This window comes from Mus pahari, chromosome 14 (genome assembly GCF_900095145.1).
Source record: "Mus pahari chromosome 14, PAHARI_EIJ_v1.1, whole genome shotgun sequence".
In the NCBI taxonomy this organism is placed as follows: Eukaryota; Metazoa; Chordata; class Mammalia; order Rodentia; family Muridae; genus Mus; species Mus pahari.
Window position 1 is genome coordinate 68,472,967 of NC_034603.1, and position 15,317 is coordinate 68,488,283.

At 43.1% G+C, this 15,317-nt stretch overlaps 1 protein-coding gene across 8 annotated transcripts in view; it reads left to right on the top strand.

Annotated features, from left to right (window-relative positions):
- Positions 1 to 15,317, top strand: part of Atp6v0a1 (ATPase H+ transporting V0 subunit a1) — a 55,805-nt gene that overhangs the window by 7,232 nt on the left and 33,256 nt on the right. For 4 of the 8 annotated variants that reach the window (XM_029546617.1, XM_021213359.2, XM_029546620.1 and 1 more), the window contains exons 3-9: positions 2,033 to 2,111; positions 3,830 to 3,927; positions 4,461 to 4,589; positions 10,264 to 10,367; positions 10,868 to 10,994; positions 12,971 to 13,053; positions 14,142 to 14,235. In XM_029546617.1, coding sequence (XP_029402477.1) covers positions 2,033 to 2,111; positions 3,830 to 3,927; positions 4,461 to 4,589; positions 10,264 to 10,367; positions 10,868 to 10,994; positions 12,971 to 13,053; positions 14,142 to 14,235 — 714 coding nt within the window. The remainder of the gene's footprint in view (positions 1 to 2,032; positions 2,112 to 3,829; positions 3,928 to 4,460; positions 4,590 to 10,263; positions 10,368 to 10,867; positions 10,995 to 12,970; positions 13,054 to 14,141; positions 14,236 to 15,317) is intronic. The other 4 variants (XM_029546621.1, XM_021213360.2, XM_021213361.2 and 1 more) reach the window with 2 other exon arrangements.

A 15,317-nucleotide genomic window follows, 5' to 3' on the forward strand; every position in this document is an offset into this window, starting at 1 on the left:
GAGAGAGAGAGAGAGAGAGAGAGAGAGAGAGAGAGAGAGAGAGACATATGGCAATCAGAGGACAGCTTTTTGGAATTGATGCTGTCCCTCTAGCTTTATGGAGGCTCCAAGGTCTAAACTCAGATTATCAAGCTTGCCTTGTCTCCAGGCGTACTCCTTTATACACTGAGCTATCTTGTTCACCCTGCAATGGTTGAACATTTTATTCCTGGGCAGGAGAGATGACCCGGTGGTTAAAGCACTTACTGCTGGCACAGAGGAGTCAGGTTTGATTCTCAGTTTCACATCACTGAAATCAGATGTTCTCTTCTCAGTGGGTACCTACACCACACACACACACGCGTACACACACACATACGTACACACACACATACGTGTACACACACACACACACACACACGAAGTACATAAATAAATGTTTAAAAAAATGTGGGGCTGGAGAGATGGCTCAGTGGTTAAGAGCACCAACTGCTCTTCCTAAGGTCCTGAGTTCAAATCCCTGCAACCACATGGTGGCTCACAACCATCTGTAATGAGATCTGAAGCCCTCTTCTGGTACATCTGAGGATAGCTACAGTGTACTTAGATATAATAATAAATAAATCTTTAAAAAAAAAAAAATCCCTAATAGCTCAACCCTTTGGTCAGCTACTTGTCATTTCCTCCCTATTCTCTTTCTATCTGAAAATTTGTGAACTTTGACCTATACCTTCCCCTGTTGGCCACACCTCCTCTCTGTCTCCCTCTCTGATAGCCATTTCGTAACCACTTCTAAGTGTCTAAAATGTATGTGTAGGAGGCTGAAGAGATGGCTCTGAGATTAAAAGCAGTGGCCACTCTTTCAGAGAGCTCAGGTTTGACTCTTAGCACCCACACACAGCCCACAACCACCTCTCATTCCAGTTCCAGAGGATCTGATACCCTCTTCTGGCCTCTGAAGGCACCTTGTATGCACATGGTACACATACATACATGTAGACATACCACCTATACACATAAAAATCCTTTTAAAAAACCTAAATAATAAAGTCATACATGTAGGTAAGATGCAATATACCTGGTGTATTCCAGTCACTCTAATGCCCCATGTTTTCTTTGTCCATACATCTCTTGGTAGGTTGAGTCTGTGTATTAGTTAGTGGAAATAGCTCTGCATATTGATTTTGGGTCTTCTGCATGTACCCAGAAGTGGGGCTGCTGGGTTGTATTGTAGTTCTGCCCATTCTAACTTATATTCCTATCAACACTTCACCTGAGGTCTCTTTTGTCGATATCCTCATCAATTCAAAGCACTCATCTTTTCAGACAGGTCTTACTGTGTAGCCCAGGCTGGCCTAGAACTTGCTTTGCTCTCCAGGCTGACTTTGAACTCTAATCACCCTGCTTCTACAGAGTTGGGATCACAGTGTGTACCCCCAAGTCTGGCTCCCATCTTTTTAACCTTCTAACAGGTGTGAGGTTTTACGGCTTTAGTGCATGAGTAAAATCAGACTGTCACCAGAAGGTGACAACCTGGGGCAGAAGAACAGATATTTGCCTCCTGTCTCCTTTGCTTGGGAAGAAAGAGAGAGGAGAGCCAGGCAGAGAGCCTATGACATGGCTGCCGCTGTTCCAGGCAGAGGGAAGCAAGGGAGCTCACCGCTTTGGCCAATTTGTCTTGTGTAGCACAGGAGGCTTTTAACTTTGCTTGCGTGGCTGGCACAAAGCCCTTTCTTTCTTATTTTTTTTTTTTTTTTTTTTTTTGGAGAAGGGTTTCTCTGTATAGCTCTGGCTGTCCTGGAACTCACTTTGTAGACCAGGCTGGCCTCGAACTCAGAAATCCGCCTGCCTCTGCCTCCTGAGTGCTGGGATTAAAGGCATGTGCCACCATGCCCGGCTTACAAAGCCCTTTCTATTGATCAGTGGACAATCTTCAATAGAGTTGCATTATCCACTGGCTCAAAATGACGTTTCCATTTATGGTGTGTGTTGCTTATAACCCGGAACGTAGATCAGTGTTTGAAGTCTGGCTGTTATGTTCTTGTTCTTGCAGTTAAATCCAGATGTGAATGTTTTCCAGAGGAAATTTGTGAATGAAGTTAGAAGATGTGAAGAAATGGATCGAAAACTCCGTATGTGCAATGTGGTCATTCCTATACTAAGCCATTTGTCTCATGTTAGAATCATTAGTCCTCACAGTAAAGGAATAAAAACGCAACAACAAATAACTAAGAACCGGGTGTGCTGATACACATCAGCAACCCCAGCATTCCTACAGTGAGGTGGGAGGGGGAGACTTTTGGGCCAGCTAGGCCTGAGTACAATGTGCAGCAGAAGCAAGAAGCAGGGTGGAAGTGAACTAGTTCCCCAAAGTTGGCCTCTGACCGCCACATGAGCACCCACACCCACACATACATGTACACACGCATGCACACATACACAATATAAATAAGTTTATTAAAAGATGTAAAAAAGGGAGAGGGGAAAAAATCTGCAACCACAACATTAAAATGAACTTCTTGTATATAAATTGATTTTATGGACTTTGAGCTAGGTGGTGTCTAAGGGAAGTCTTGTTCAAACAACAAGCTGAAAACATTGTGATTGGTTGTTTTGTTGTTGTTGTTGAATTGTTTTTTATGTTTTGTTTTTTCTTTTACTCTTTGACACTGTGTAGCTCAGACTGTACTGGAACTCTGGGTAGCTGCTAACTCAGGCAATGATTCTCCTGCCTTGGCTTCTCTGGAATGCTTCGGTCCCCTGTCTATGCCACTATTCTCAGATTCTCAGGGGATTTTGCTTTGTTTTATTTGTTTGTTTGTTTTTCAAGACAGGATTTCTCTGCATCTTCCTGGCCATCCTGGAACTCACTGTGTAGACTAGGTTGGCCTGAGTTTAGAGAGTCCCAAGCACTGAGATTTGAACGAGGCATGTACCACCTCTGCCCAACCAGATTCTCATGGGATTTTAACAGTAGAACTATGTTTCAGAATTCTAAAAGATACTATCAAATTTAGACACCATCTGAGCAGTTTATGAGAAGTGTAACATTCTCTGAGACTTTACAGGCTAGGGGACTTACTGATGAGTAATAGAAAACTTGATTCATTCCCCACAACATGACTTTAAGATGTGGTGGCATACACCTTTAATCCCAGCGGGCAGAGACCTATGTTCTCTCTTAGTTGCACACCAGTTTGGTCTACATAGACACTGTCTCAAAAAAAAGAAAAAAAGATAGGTGTTACCCTTGTGTAATACTAAGGAGCCTGTAATTTCCTTCACATACGTAAGAGCATAAGCAGTCATAATGGAGTCAGCATTTGAAACTAGGTCATTCTGTCTGGCTCCAAACCCATGATCTTGCCACTCTGCCAAGTTGATAAGTAAATTGGTCCCTATTTAAAAAAAAAAAAAAAAAGTCAGTAGTCATGGAAATGTTTTTTCTCTTTCCGTGTTTTGGGTCCTTTTATGCTTAATTTTTTTGGCTTTTGATGTTTAAAAAAATGACCCAATTGTTTCTAAATTAAATGAATCTTGTTAAAGGTGTATTCTTCTGGCTTGTTGACTGACCAATCATACTTGCAAAGAGAGCTATCACACCTGAAGGAAGTGTGACATGTAGGGTGGAGGGGGGAAGGGACTAACAGAAAGTCAGCCCTGGCTCTGCATCTAAGGTCTGGGGGCGCTGTTTCTTTTGTTTGCCAGTTCTTGGAATGAAGCTCTTTCTGGCCAGGCGTCCGCAGGCAGGTGTCTTTGTAGGGTATGTTTTCTCAGTGAGAATTCCAGGCATGTGCACTACATGCATATGCTCTGCCTCTATCGTTTTTGTTTTTTTTTTTTTTTTTAGGATTTGTTGAGAAAGAGATAAGGAAAGCTAACATCCCAATTATGGACACTGGTGAAAACCCAGAGGTGCCCTTCCCCCGGGACATGATCGACTTAGAGGTAAACAATTCAGATAACTTTCTACATAAATGCCTGTGGCATGGAGTTCTGAATCCCTCTATTATAATGTCAAACAGCACCTCACACAGAGATAGCATATTATACCACCAAATTCATGCTTATTGATTTACTGAGCCCTGTTGAATGATGACCCTCACATACCTCATGGGTTTTTGATATTTTTGAGTGTCTGAATAATCACTGAGTGTATAGCAGAATCTGTAAACAAAGGCTCATTTAAGTGAAATGTTTTGCTTAAAGTTACTGGCCGGGGGTGGGGGTGGGGAGTCGAATCACAGGATTTGTCTGGAGCAGTGGATAATTCGTTACCATGGCAACAGTTGGGGGTGCAAATTCAGTTAATGTCTTTGAGCACAGCAAGCTGAATTTGACCTCTTAATTAATCTCTTAATTTTTTTCTTCCTTCCTTCCTTTCTCTCTCTCTCTCTCTCTCTCTCTCTCTCTCTCTCTCTCTCTCTCTCTCTCTCTCTCTCTCTCTCTCTCTCTCTCTCTTTCTCTCTTTTAAACCCTAGGCCAATTTCGAGAAGATTGAAAATGAACTGAAGGAAATCAACACTAACCAGGAAGCTCTGAAGAGAAACTTCCTGGAACTGACTGAGTTAAAATTTATACTGCGCAAAACCCAGCAGTTTTTCGATGAGGTCAGATGATTGCTTCTTCCAGTATTAGAGCAGCTGGGCTACCTGCACACGGCCGGCCGTGTCATTATTCCAACACGTCTTTTAACTTGTTAGCTTAGAAGCAGTGCCATCTTGCACCCTGTTTTAGTTAAAGACTGTCAGCACGTGTCCCATGCTCCATCTAGTGCACAGCCAATCATGGCTTCTGCATATATTTCTTACATTTTCTGCACGCTTTCATCTCAAGACTGGGGTGCAGTGGGGTTGGGTGGGAAGGAACCCTCAAGTTGATGTGCAAGTACAGTTGAAACGTTTGTCTGATACCTCTAGCTATGTGTTAGAAGGTAAGTATGATTTATATGAAGCCGGAGAAACAAGTCTGGTTACGCACAAAGTTACAGCGACGTCTCCATCTCCAGACCTTTAGTCATGAAATTATTTTGTTCACCACATTTGGGAGTTGTTCAGTACTTCAGATCTCATATCCCCGTGGTTTTTGGAGTTTTCATTGTGTTCTATGGAAATAATGATATGATGCGAGTTTGGATTTCCCCAATACACAGTTTATTATTTATAAGGAAAAATGTTACTAAGTTCCTGGTTAAATATAAAGGTACTGACTTGCCAGATGACAGCTTGCTAAAGAGACCCCCCTGAGAGGAGTTTGCTCAGGTTTGTAGATGGCTTCCTTCTCCTAACTAATCTTGGGAAGGAACATTCCCTTCCAATCGGGATGCAGTTTTTCTGATGGTCTAACAGGTGTCTTTGCCAAACTTTAGACACTTTAGATATCGCCTTAGTTACTGTTACTGTGTTCCACCCAGAAAGTTTATTTCCTTTACCTTGACAAAGATTTGTAGATATGAAGGACCCATTTCAGTTAGTATCTGATAGGTTCTCAGTTTCACTTTAAGTCTGCCTCGCCTGAGAGGAGACCAGTCCTCCATAGTTGGTAAGGTTTCCAGCCAGCAACAACAACCTCACCTGGAACCTTGGAAGAAGTGTAAATGAGCAGGCCCCACCGCAGACCTGCTGAGTCAGACACTGGGGCGAGGGCTGGGGCAGGACATGGCTAGCTGTTTTAATACCTTTTAACTCAGGCTTGCTACTCTGAAAACCACTATGTGGAGAAAAGTCTGCCGAGGATGTGATACACTCTTTAGTAAGCATGGATTTTGATTCAGACGAGTCCGTGCTAAGTGCTAATGCAAGGAGTCTATGGAGGGAGACAAGGAGCTGAGGAAGTCCTATGAATGTAACTCCCTAGTCTCCCCAGGAGGAGGAATCTGGTTATAAAGCAATGGAAATTCCCTATGAATATTTGTTTGCCACCCAAGCTGGGAGTTTTGAGCCTGGTCACAGTTGGGAGGTGTGAGGCAATGAGGTCAACTCTCTGAGCGCTTACATCTTTGCCTGAGGCAAAGCCACCTCTGCCATCCCATCCCACTGAATGTGGGCTCCTGGATGCTCACGGCCACATAGCAATGTATTCTTATCTGTTAATTCCTCAAGTGTATAGTGAGCGCTTACTCTTTATGAAGTCCAGATACGAGAAAAACCCAATCCCTTCAGTCAAAGGGAATGTCGTTGGGTTATATGAGGAGACCCCTGAGCATAGTGCTGCATGTGCTCACAGATTCTTCTAAATGCACCCAGCCTCCTAGGCAATACTTAGCCACTTTTACACTCATTCGTGGCTTCTTTTACTAGTTGTGCAGTCATGAGGGAAAGGATCTCATTATATCACTCAGGCCTTGAATTTGAGATCCCCCTGTGCCAACCCAAGGCCAACCTAAGCTATACAGTGAAACTTTTTCCCACCCCCGGCTTCCCCAAAAGAAATCACTAAAGATAAGATAAACCATTTAGAAAAAACGAGTTGCTGCTTCCGAAGCAGAGTTAGGAGCCAGGTGTGGCAGTGATGCCTGTAATCCCAGCATCTGAGAGGTGGAGACAGGAGGACAAGCCTCGGGTTCATGGCAGTTTTGAGTCCAGACTGTGCTACATAAGACCCTCTCTCAACAAACAAACAAACAGAAAAAAATAAAAAAATAAAAAAATAAAAAAAAAAATAAAAAAACCAAAAAGCAGAAAGGAAAAATAGCCAGAAAGAAAAGAACATAAACCAGACTCCTTTTTTTTTTTTTTTTTTTATGATTATTAAGTCTAAACATTAAATTCCAGTCTTAAAAGAGACTCCAAGTCTTTATGGCCTTCCTGCTCTATCCACAGTGGGTTGTTGTCTCTTTCTTATGCTGAGCTACCCCAGCCCCCATCTCCCCCGGCGCTTTGAGCATACAGCCTTGGCTCCAAAAGCTTCTCCACCGCTTTTCTCAGCAATCTCCCCTCATTTCAAGCACGAGCCAGCAGTGCACAGCCTTCTGGCCACAGTCACCATGCTTTCTCTCACCACGCGCAGCCGGCACCTGGCCCATTGCCACTGTCCCACAGTCTCAGCCAGGTCCCTTTCCATAGAGCTTGCCGCCAGGTAGCCATTGCAGATGCTGCCACCCTCACCAGAGGCAAAGTCTCACTGGGTGACCACATTGTATGTGCAGGTGCACGTTTAAGCAACACAGAAAGGTGAGCCAACCTGGGACCTCAGATGCCAGAAATTCAGTTTGTAATGAGATTTTGCTTCATGTTTGCAAATGGCACCAAACACTGCCAACCACAAACCTCTCCTCTTTTCTTATAATTGGGTGAACTCAATCGATAACTCAGAGTAATCAGTCAAAAGTGGTAAATCAGAAAATGATGCTTTCCTATTGGTGATGATAATTGGCAGGGTGTGTAGAAAGGGAAAAGTAAACATTTATTGAATATTCTTATGATTTAAGATGATTGTTAATTCAATGTAGCCATTTCTTACCCAGAGCATTTAAGATGATTTATTAATGATTATCCTTTTCTAGTCTTCTTGCTTATGAAGAACTGTAAGAGCTGGAGAGGTTTCTCTACATCTTTTACCATAAGCACCATAACATATGGGAACATAAAGAAGACTGGGAAAGTAATGGTTAATGGCATGCAGATCCCCGCCTCCCTTTCCTTCTCCGTTCTCCACCCATCTGCTTTCTTTATTTTTCTTTTCCATCTGCCATCTTCTCTGGGTGAATTCTTCAAGTAGCAACATTTCACTTCTTTCTCTCTGTAGCTAGATAGCTAAAGTGTTCGTAGTAGCTGATGTAGCTTGACTGGACATGCTATTTATATTGAACTGCTACAGGCAGAGCTGAAGTTCCATCAGCAATTTGCTTTCTGTAAGGTATGGTTTTCAATGTTCTCAATGTTCTCAATGGAGAAGGGGCAACTCAGAGGAACTAGCAGGTGATTTAGAGAACTTGGCAGTATTACCATTACTAGAGAAGTGTTCTCTTGGGTTGGAGAGATGGCTCGGTTAAGAGCACTAGCACTGGTTGCTCTTCTAGAGGACCTGGGTTCAGTTCCCAGCACCCACACAGGCAGCTCTCAACTGTCTGTGACTCCAGGTCCAGGGGATCTGGCACCTTCACACAAATAGACATGCATGCTGTGTGTGTGTGTGTGCGTGTGTGTGTGAGAGAGAGAGAGAGAGAGAGAGAGAGAGAGAGAGAGAGAGAGAGAGAGAGAGAGGAGAAAAAGGAGAAATCAAAGACCATGGTCTCTGATCATGTTTTGCTTTTAGATGCAGGCTCTTAGTTCTGATCACTGCAGTTTCCCAAGCACAATTTTATTTATAATAATAATAATTATTATTATTATTATTTTTTTTTTTTTGGTTTTTTTGAGACAAGGTTTCTCTGTATAGTCCTGGCTGTCCTGTATTTATAATTTTTGACCTTCCTATCTAAGACTTGGTGTTCTTAAATATGAAGTGGTGAAATTAGTATTTAAAATTTGATCTTTCTGTTTGATTTTAATTCTGATTTTTGTTTGTTTGTTTGTTTGTTTTTTTAAGTCTCAGCCCCAGATATCCTCTTTGGAGCAGTTGAGTTTAAATACAGTCTGTTCTTGTCTGCTGTCCCCTGTAAGAGCACACATGCCACACTGACTCCAGTAAGAGCCAGGTTCTGAACCACATAAGCCAGTAGGAGAGTCTTGTGGGGAACAATTAGTACTATTCAATTTGCCAGCACACACCCCAAGAATAATGGTAATTTGACTATTCAGATTGCTTTCAGTTGGCTGATTTGTTTCTGGGTTGAAAAAAAGAAACCCTTGTCTACCCATGTGACAGAAAAGTAGTAGCCATTGTTCCCATTATCTCACCTTAAATTCTAATCACATGGCAATATTCCTTTGCTCCATGTGTCTGAAAAAAAAAAATCAGCCCTGATCCTAACTTCACAAAACAATTACTTTTACTTTTTTTTGCCCTTTAGAATTATCTGGTTTACACTGTTTGTTTTATGTTTGGTCCATGACTTTATCATATCAGGCAAGCATGTGCCTTTGCTCCCCATCAAAGTTTAATTGACAGGATTAAGGTGAAATTGAAATGAAAGGGAATTTCTCCTGGTGTTTTGTTTGCTTTTGAACAGCTGGTTAGATTAGGCAGTGGAGGTGGATATTACAGCTGGGTAGATTAGGCAGTGGAGGTGGATATTACAGCTGGGTAGATTAGGCAGTGGAGGTGGATACTACAGCTGGGTAGATTAGGTAGTGGAGAAGCTGATTGGAGTTCAGGTTCTAGGGCAGCTTCTCCATTCTGATGAGACTAGAGGTGTTAAGGGGAAAAAGGTGAGAAACAACAGACCTCTGTGGGAAATCCTTTGCCTTCATTTCATTGTATAAACTGTCCTGGTGGAAGTCATTTTAAGTCTCACCAACTAAGCAAGGCCAGTAACTCTAGACTGTTTATCTGTGGCCCTTTATTTATACTACTTGGTTGTTGTTCTCTGCTGTAAAGTTTGTACAAACTTTTCAGTATCCCTAGATTTGTTGTCAGAAAATATAACCGTTGGATGTTTTACCTTTTTCTTACCTTTATAAGTGGAACATAGGCCCAGCCCTGTCCAGGTGCTGTGCTTTTTATCCTTGTGAAGAAGCTCTTTAAATCTTGTGCTTTGGGGCAATTGTGTGTGGCCATGCTGACAGTCCTCATGTTCTGCATTTACCAAAGGCTAGCAATGCTCCTTGTAGCTCCAGGTTGCTGCTTGATTGAAAGAATGTCCTACCTCCTGCATGCTTGCACAGACACATTCTACTTGTTGACTGTCTAGAAATGAAGTATTTGCAATATCTGCAGAGCTGTTTGGGAGTTTGTTTGTTTGTCTGTTTTTGTCTCAAAAAGAAGAACTTTTTGGCTTCATGCCCAGGTTCATTCAGGAAAACATTAAAGAACAAATGACTTCCACCTAGTAACAGATTTATACATGTCACCATCTCGTCATGTTTTTCTTTTGTTTTCTGTTTCCCCAGATGCTTTTCTGGGGGGAAGTTTTGCTTTCTTTAGCTCGTGTGTAACCTTTGTCCTTTCTTATTACTCTTCTCTCTCTCTCTCTCTCTCTCTCTCTCTCTCTCTCTCTCTCTCTCTCTCTCTTTTGTGGGTTTGCTCTATCTTTTGGTGTTTTGGGATTTTGTTTTGTTCTTTTTTGGTCTTTTCTTACTTCTTTCTTTTTTCATTTTTATTTTCTGAACCCATCTCCTGGTTCCTCGTTCCCTGCATGCCACTAACTATTTTCATTAGATATTAATTGATTTGTGAATTCAGGCTGAATTGCATCATCAGCAGATGGCGGATCCAGACCTGTTGGAAGAGTCCTCATCACTCTTGGAGCCAAACGAGATGGGAAGAGGTGCACCTTTACGACTTGGGTAAGCAGCACTTCAGCCTTTATGGATCTGTGTTCTCTGCTGTTCAAAAGAACAGTAAGTGCTTCATGCATGTAATCCCACCCCTAGGTGAGCAGAAGCAGGAAGACCATACATTTACATACATATAGCCTGGGCTATAGTGAGTTCCTATTTAATGCATAGCCTGGAGACATAGATCAGTGGTAGACCTGGCCCTGGGTTTAATCTGAGGCTGTGAGAGTGTGTGTGTGTGTGTGTGTGTGTGTGTGTAGAATCAAGAGTCTAGGAGCTACTTTGTTCTGAGACACTGAGAGCTTTCCCTAGATTTGTCTGGATTTTCTGGCAACCCTCTGATGTGTCCAGAGATGATGTCAGGAAGAAGGGAGTAGCAGACAGCCCTCTTGCCACCACAGTCCATAGTCTCCCGTGCAGTGTACAATCTTTCCTCTTCCCTGCTCACTCTCCTGCTTTGTCTTAAGTCTCCCAGCCTGGAGTTCCCAACCTGACTCTTCTCCCCACAGCTTCGTGGCTGGTGTGATTAACCGGGAGCGGATCCCGACCTTTGAGCGCATGCTTTGGCGAGTGTGCCGAGGGAATGTGTTCCTGAGACAGGCCGAAATCGAAAACCCACTGGAGGATCCTGTGACTGTAAGACAAGGAAATTGTGTATTGTGGAGTAGGTCTAGCCCAGAGCAGTAGCACAGCTTGGTATTCCCTAGATCTGCCCCTCATTAAAGGAGACCTCGCTTGACCAACACTTGAAAGCTCACTCCCCTCTCTCTAACTTAGCTCCTTCCATGTCCACACATCTATAGACACAGCATACACATATTTTCAAACTTTACCTATGGAAGATCTTTTTTGCATATTTTCCTCAATTATTTTAAACCTTAGCTTTTATATAATTCTTGTTATTAATCTGAGCTGAAAGAAAAATGGCCTTTTATGAAAATTAACGTAAAATCAAGATACCTTATTCCAAATCTGGTAATATTGTGTATAAAAAGATAGATTTCCTAAACCTTAATCTTAATGGCTGATAAAAACTTTATTCTCAAGATCTTATCTGGTTGTTTCTTGGGAGAATCAGAAACTTTTTTTTTGTTTTGTTTGTTTTGTTTTTTCGAGACAGGGTTTCTCTGTGTAGCCCTGGCTTTCCTGGAAATCACTCTAGACCAGGCTGGCCTCGAACTCAGAAATTCACTTGCCTCTGCCTCCCAAGTGCTGGGATTAAAGGCATGCGCCACCACGCTCGGCGAGAATCAGAAACTTAATTTAAGCATAGATACATGCATGGTGAGAGCGATCTTGCCCACCCAGCTCTTTGGAAAGTAGGAATCGTCTGATGTCTTACCACTGGACACAGGCAGGAAAGTGCATAGCAACATCTACATGGTGTGGCTTCAGATGCACCAAGGGAACTGCATGTCATTCTTACCTGAGTGTTAGAAGCCTATAGCTAGCTTACCTTATGAATATCTTAAGGTTTTTTGTTCTAAGAGAAATTTAACTTGGAAATTTCTCAGCTCTGGTGGGGGCACTCTGGCTTTTGTCCCAGCTCCCCTCACAGAGAAGGAGCGTGGTGACAGTGTAACTGCTTCAGTCTTGGGATGCGCTTTTTCAGGCTGCCTTGGGTGTGGAAGCATTGTAATCTGTAGCCATGTCTAATATGGAGCCCCTCTCAGGGGTGTTCAATCAGATTTCCTCTTCACAGCAGAAAGATTATCTTATCACAAAGTCGGGAAAGCAGGGCATGATATCTCTAGCTGAGCAGCCGTGCCAAGAGTGGGCCCCGGTTTAGCCAAGAGAGCTAGGGCTTGATTGTCTGGGATCTAACTTTCTTCCCTCTTTATCTCGTGGTAGCCATCTGAAGTTGTCGTTTTCTTTTATAAAAGCAGTACACACTCTGTATGTGAGGTGTTATGGGCAGCCTGAGGAATGGAATCTTGGTAAATAGCTCCCACGCATATTTGTTTCTGATTTTTCCTCGCTGCCCTTGTACTTGAGGTGTGAGCTTGGCATTCAGGGCTATCTCCCTTCTTGTTCTACACTAACTGTACTAACTTAGTACAGTTCTTGAGATTCAACACCACTGTTTTTGCCAGTGACTTAGTGCCTTGCATTCAGTCAGCTCTGTTTATCTGGGTCTTTCTAAGCACATGAATAGACAGGCTTCCTTCTGTTTCCTCTGTGCCTTTGTCATCCTGGAAACACAGGAGTTCAAGTAGAACTGGAGAAACAGGCTCCCATCTGCTGATCATCCCCTCAGCTTCTCTCTCAGCCTTCTGGTTATATCTGAAAACAGGAAGGGATTTGTGAATCTGGGGCTACAGGGCAGATAGTCTCCAAACGAAGCTTAAGAGATGGAGTACCGCTAAAGCACAGAAGGCCGTGTCCTTAAAGGTTCGTTCTGATGCCACCCAAGTTTAATTGCTCTAGAACTTTAAAGCTAGGCCTGTAAGCCCAGCACTCAGGAGCCTGGGGCTAGGATTGCTATGAGTTCAAGGTCAGTCTAAGCTACACAGTGAATACCAAGCCAGCCTGAGCTCAGTGTAGACTCTCTCAAAGGAAGTTTTCACCCATATTGAGAGTTCTGAACTCTTGGTTTTCCTTCTGGGGCCCAGGGCGACTACGTGCACAAGTCCGTGTTCATCATTTTTTTCCAAGGTGATCAGCTGAAAAACAGGGTCAAGAAAATCTGTGAAGGGTAAGAGATGTTACCTGCAACCAAGAGGCACAGCTGTGCTGTCTGTTAAAGGGTCAGAAAAGTGAAGAGCAGATCCCTCAGTTCTGCTTTCACTGGGAATGACGTTAGGAGTATTTGAAACCATCAGATGTAGCTCAGGTTTTACTTTCTGTACTTTCCAAGTATCAGAAGGCCAGCTCAGGGGCTGTGGAGATAGCTCTGCGGATAAGGTGCTTACTGCACAAGCATACGGCCTGGAGCCTGGATCCCTAGCATCACATAAGCGACAGGTGCGCGTGGCAGCTATCATCCCGGCATTTGGGAAGCTGACGGTGAGATCTCAGGAACACGCTGGCTAATTAGGGTCTCTGCATGGGCGAACTCTAGGCTCAATTGAGACCCCACTTAAGTGACTCCTGGTGTCAACCGTGGGTCCCCAAAACATGCACACACTCATGTCCCCACCCAAAAAAACCAGCAAAGTTCTAATTCCTTTATTCAGGGACTGTGGGTTTGCATGCCAACATAGTGCCACAGACATTGTATAAACTTTCTGGTATTCTGGCTATGGACAGAAATTTTACCATGTCATTTTTCTCTAGTAACTTCTAATAAAAAATTGTTTTTTTTAAATTATTTTTTCAACATTCTTTTGTAAAGATTTGTTTATTTTGTTTTTCTGAGTGTTTTGCCTGAATGTGTTATGTGCACCATGTGCATGCCTGGTGCCTTTGGAGGCCAGAAGAAGGGTGTCAGGTCCCCTAGAACTGGAATTACAGGCTGGTGTGACCCACCTCTCTGCTATCAGGAACTGAACCTGGAGCCTCTGAAAGAGAAGCCTGTGCTCACACCTGCTGAGCAATCTTTCCAGCCCCTTATTATTTTTTTTTTTAATCTCAAAATTCTTTCATAGCTGTAGAGAATGTCAAGACTGCTCAGCATTATTGCTGTCTGCAGGCCACTTCACATGAGTGATTAATGTTCATTACCACAACAGGCCAGTCTGGTTGTGCTTATCCTAGAGTAAGCTAAGATTATTTTCCAAGGGGATTTACATTGAATGCACTAAGAAACTTCAGTGTTCCTAAAGCTGTTCCTGTACTCTCCAGGTTCCGAGCCTCCCTCTATCCCTGCCCTGAGACTCCACAGGAGAGGAAAGAAATGGCTTCCGGAGTCAATACCAGGATCGACGACCTCCAAATGGTACAGGGGGACCATGGGAATTGGACTTTGTGACCTACTACGGTAGTGAGCCAGTCTCCTCCCTTAAACTCTTGACCATTTGTTGAGGCACCTGTAGCAGTTGGATACCAAAAAAAGAAATGTGTGTGGGTAGGAAGTCCCCCTGGGGACTGGCAGAAGTCTCAGGATAGGACTGTTAAAAATAGCATTAGTCACCCTCCGACAGGAAAGGAGCGCTAAACCTCTTATTACTTAAGAGCAGTCCGTTCCCCTCTGCTTCATGAATCTGAGATTTTTTTACAATAATACATTTTTCTTAAAATGTGCTGCATTGAGAAAAAGAAAAGTCAAACAACCCAGAAGTTCATGTAAAACCAACTCCATCTTCACACACTCTTCCTAGCAGCCTCTGTAACAGCGTGATACGCCTTCTGGCTACCTTTGCTCCGAACCACATGGTCCAGTCAAAGAGCCTGGAGGTGACTCTTGAACCCAATAAGAGGACTGTTAGATTTCTATCAGTTTACAGTGTGGAAGTCATGCACATCGTAGTTCTAAAGGCTTCTAAGGGAGGAGCTGTGATCTGTGCTTATTCAGAAGGAAAAGCTGACCAGGGCTTCAGGAAAGAAATAGTGCGGTAGGCGTTTGTTTTCCTTACGACATTAACAAATACACCCCCCTCATCCCAAGGCGGTTCTTTGTAGCAGTGACATTGTCACAGATAGCGGATGACTCTCGTTTCCCCTCCAGCTTGACTTGCTGCTGGCTTCTATGAGATATACTTACCCATTTAACTATGGGAAAGACAGAAGGTTGATGTTTGTAAAGAACTGTTGCTGGGTGGTATAAGCCATTTTAACCCATCCTGGCGTCTACGTCATACTCTTCCTAGGCTTATGGGTAAGTTTAAAGAGAATGTGTAGGAGCCGTTATAAATGACTAGAATTTGATTTTTTAAAAGTCCAGCTATGGATCAACATGATGTCTTAGCAGATAAAGGCATCTGACACCAAACTTAACATCTCCACATCACACACTGTGACACAGCATGCTTACACACACACACACACACACACACACACACACACACACACACACACACA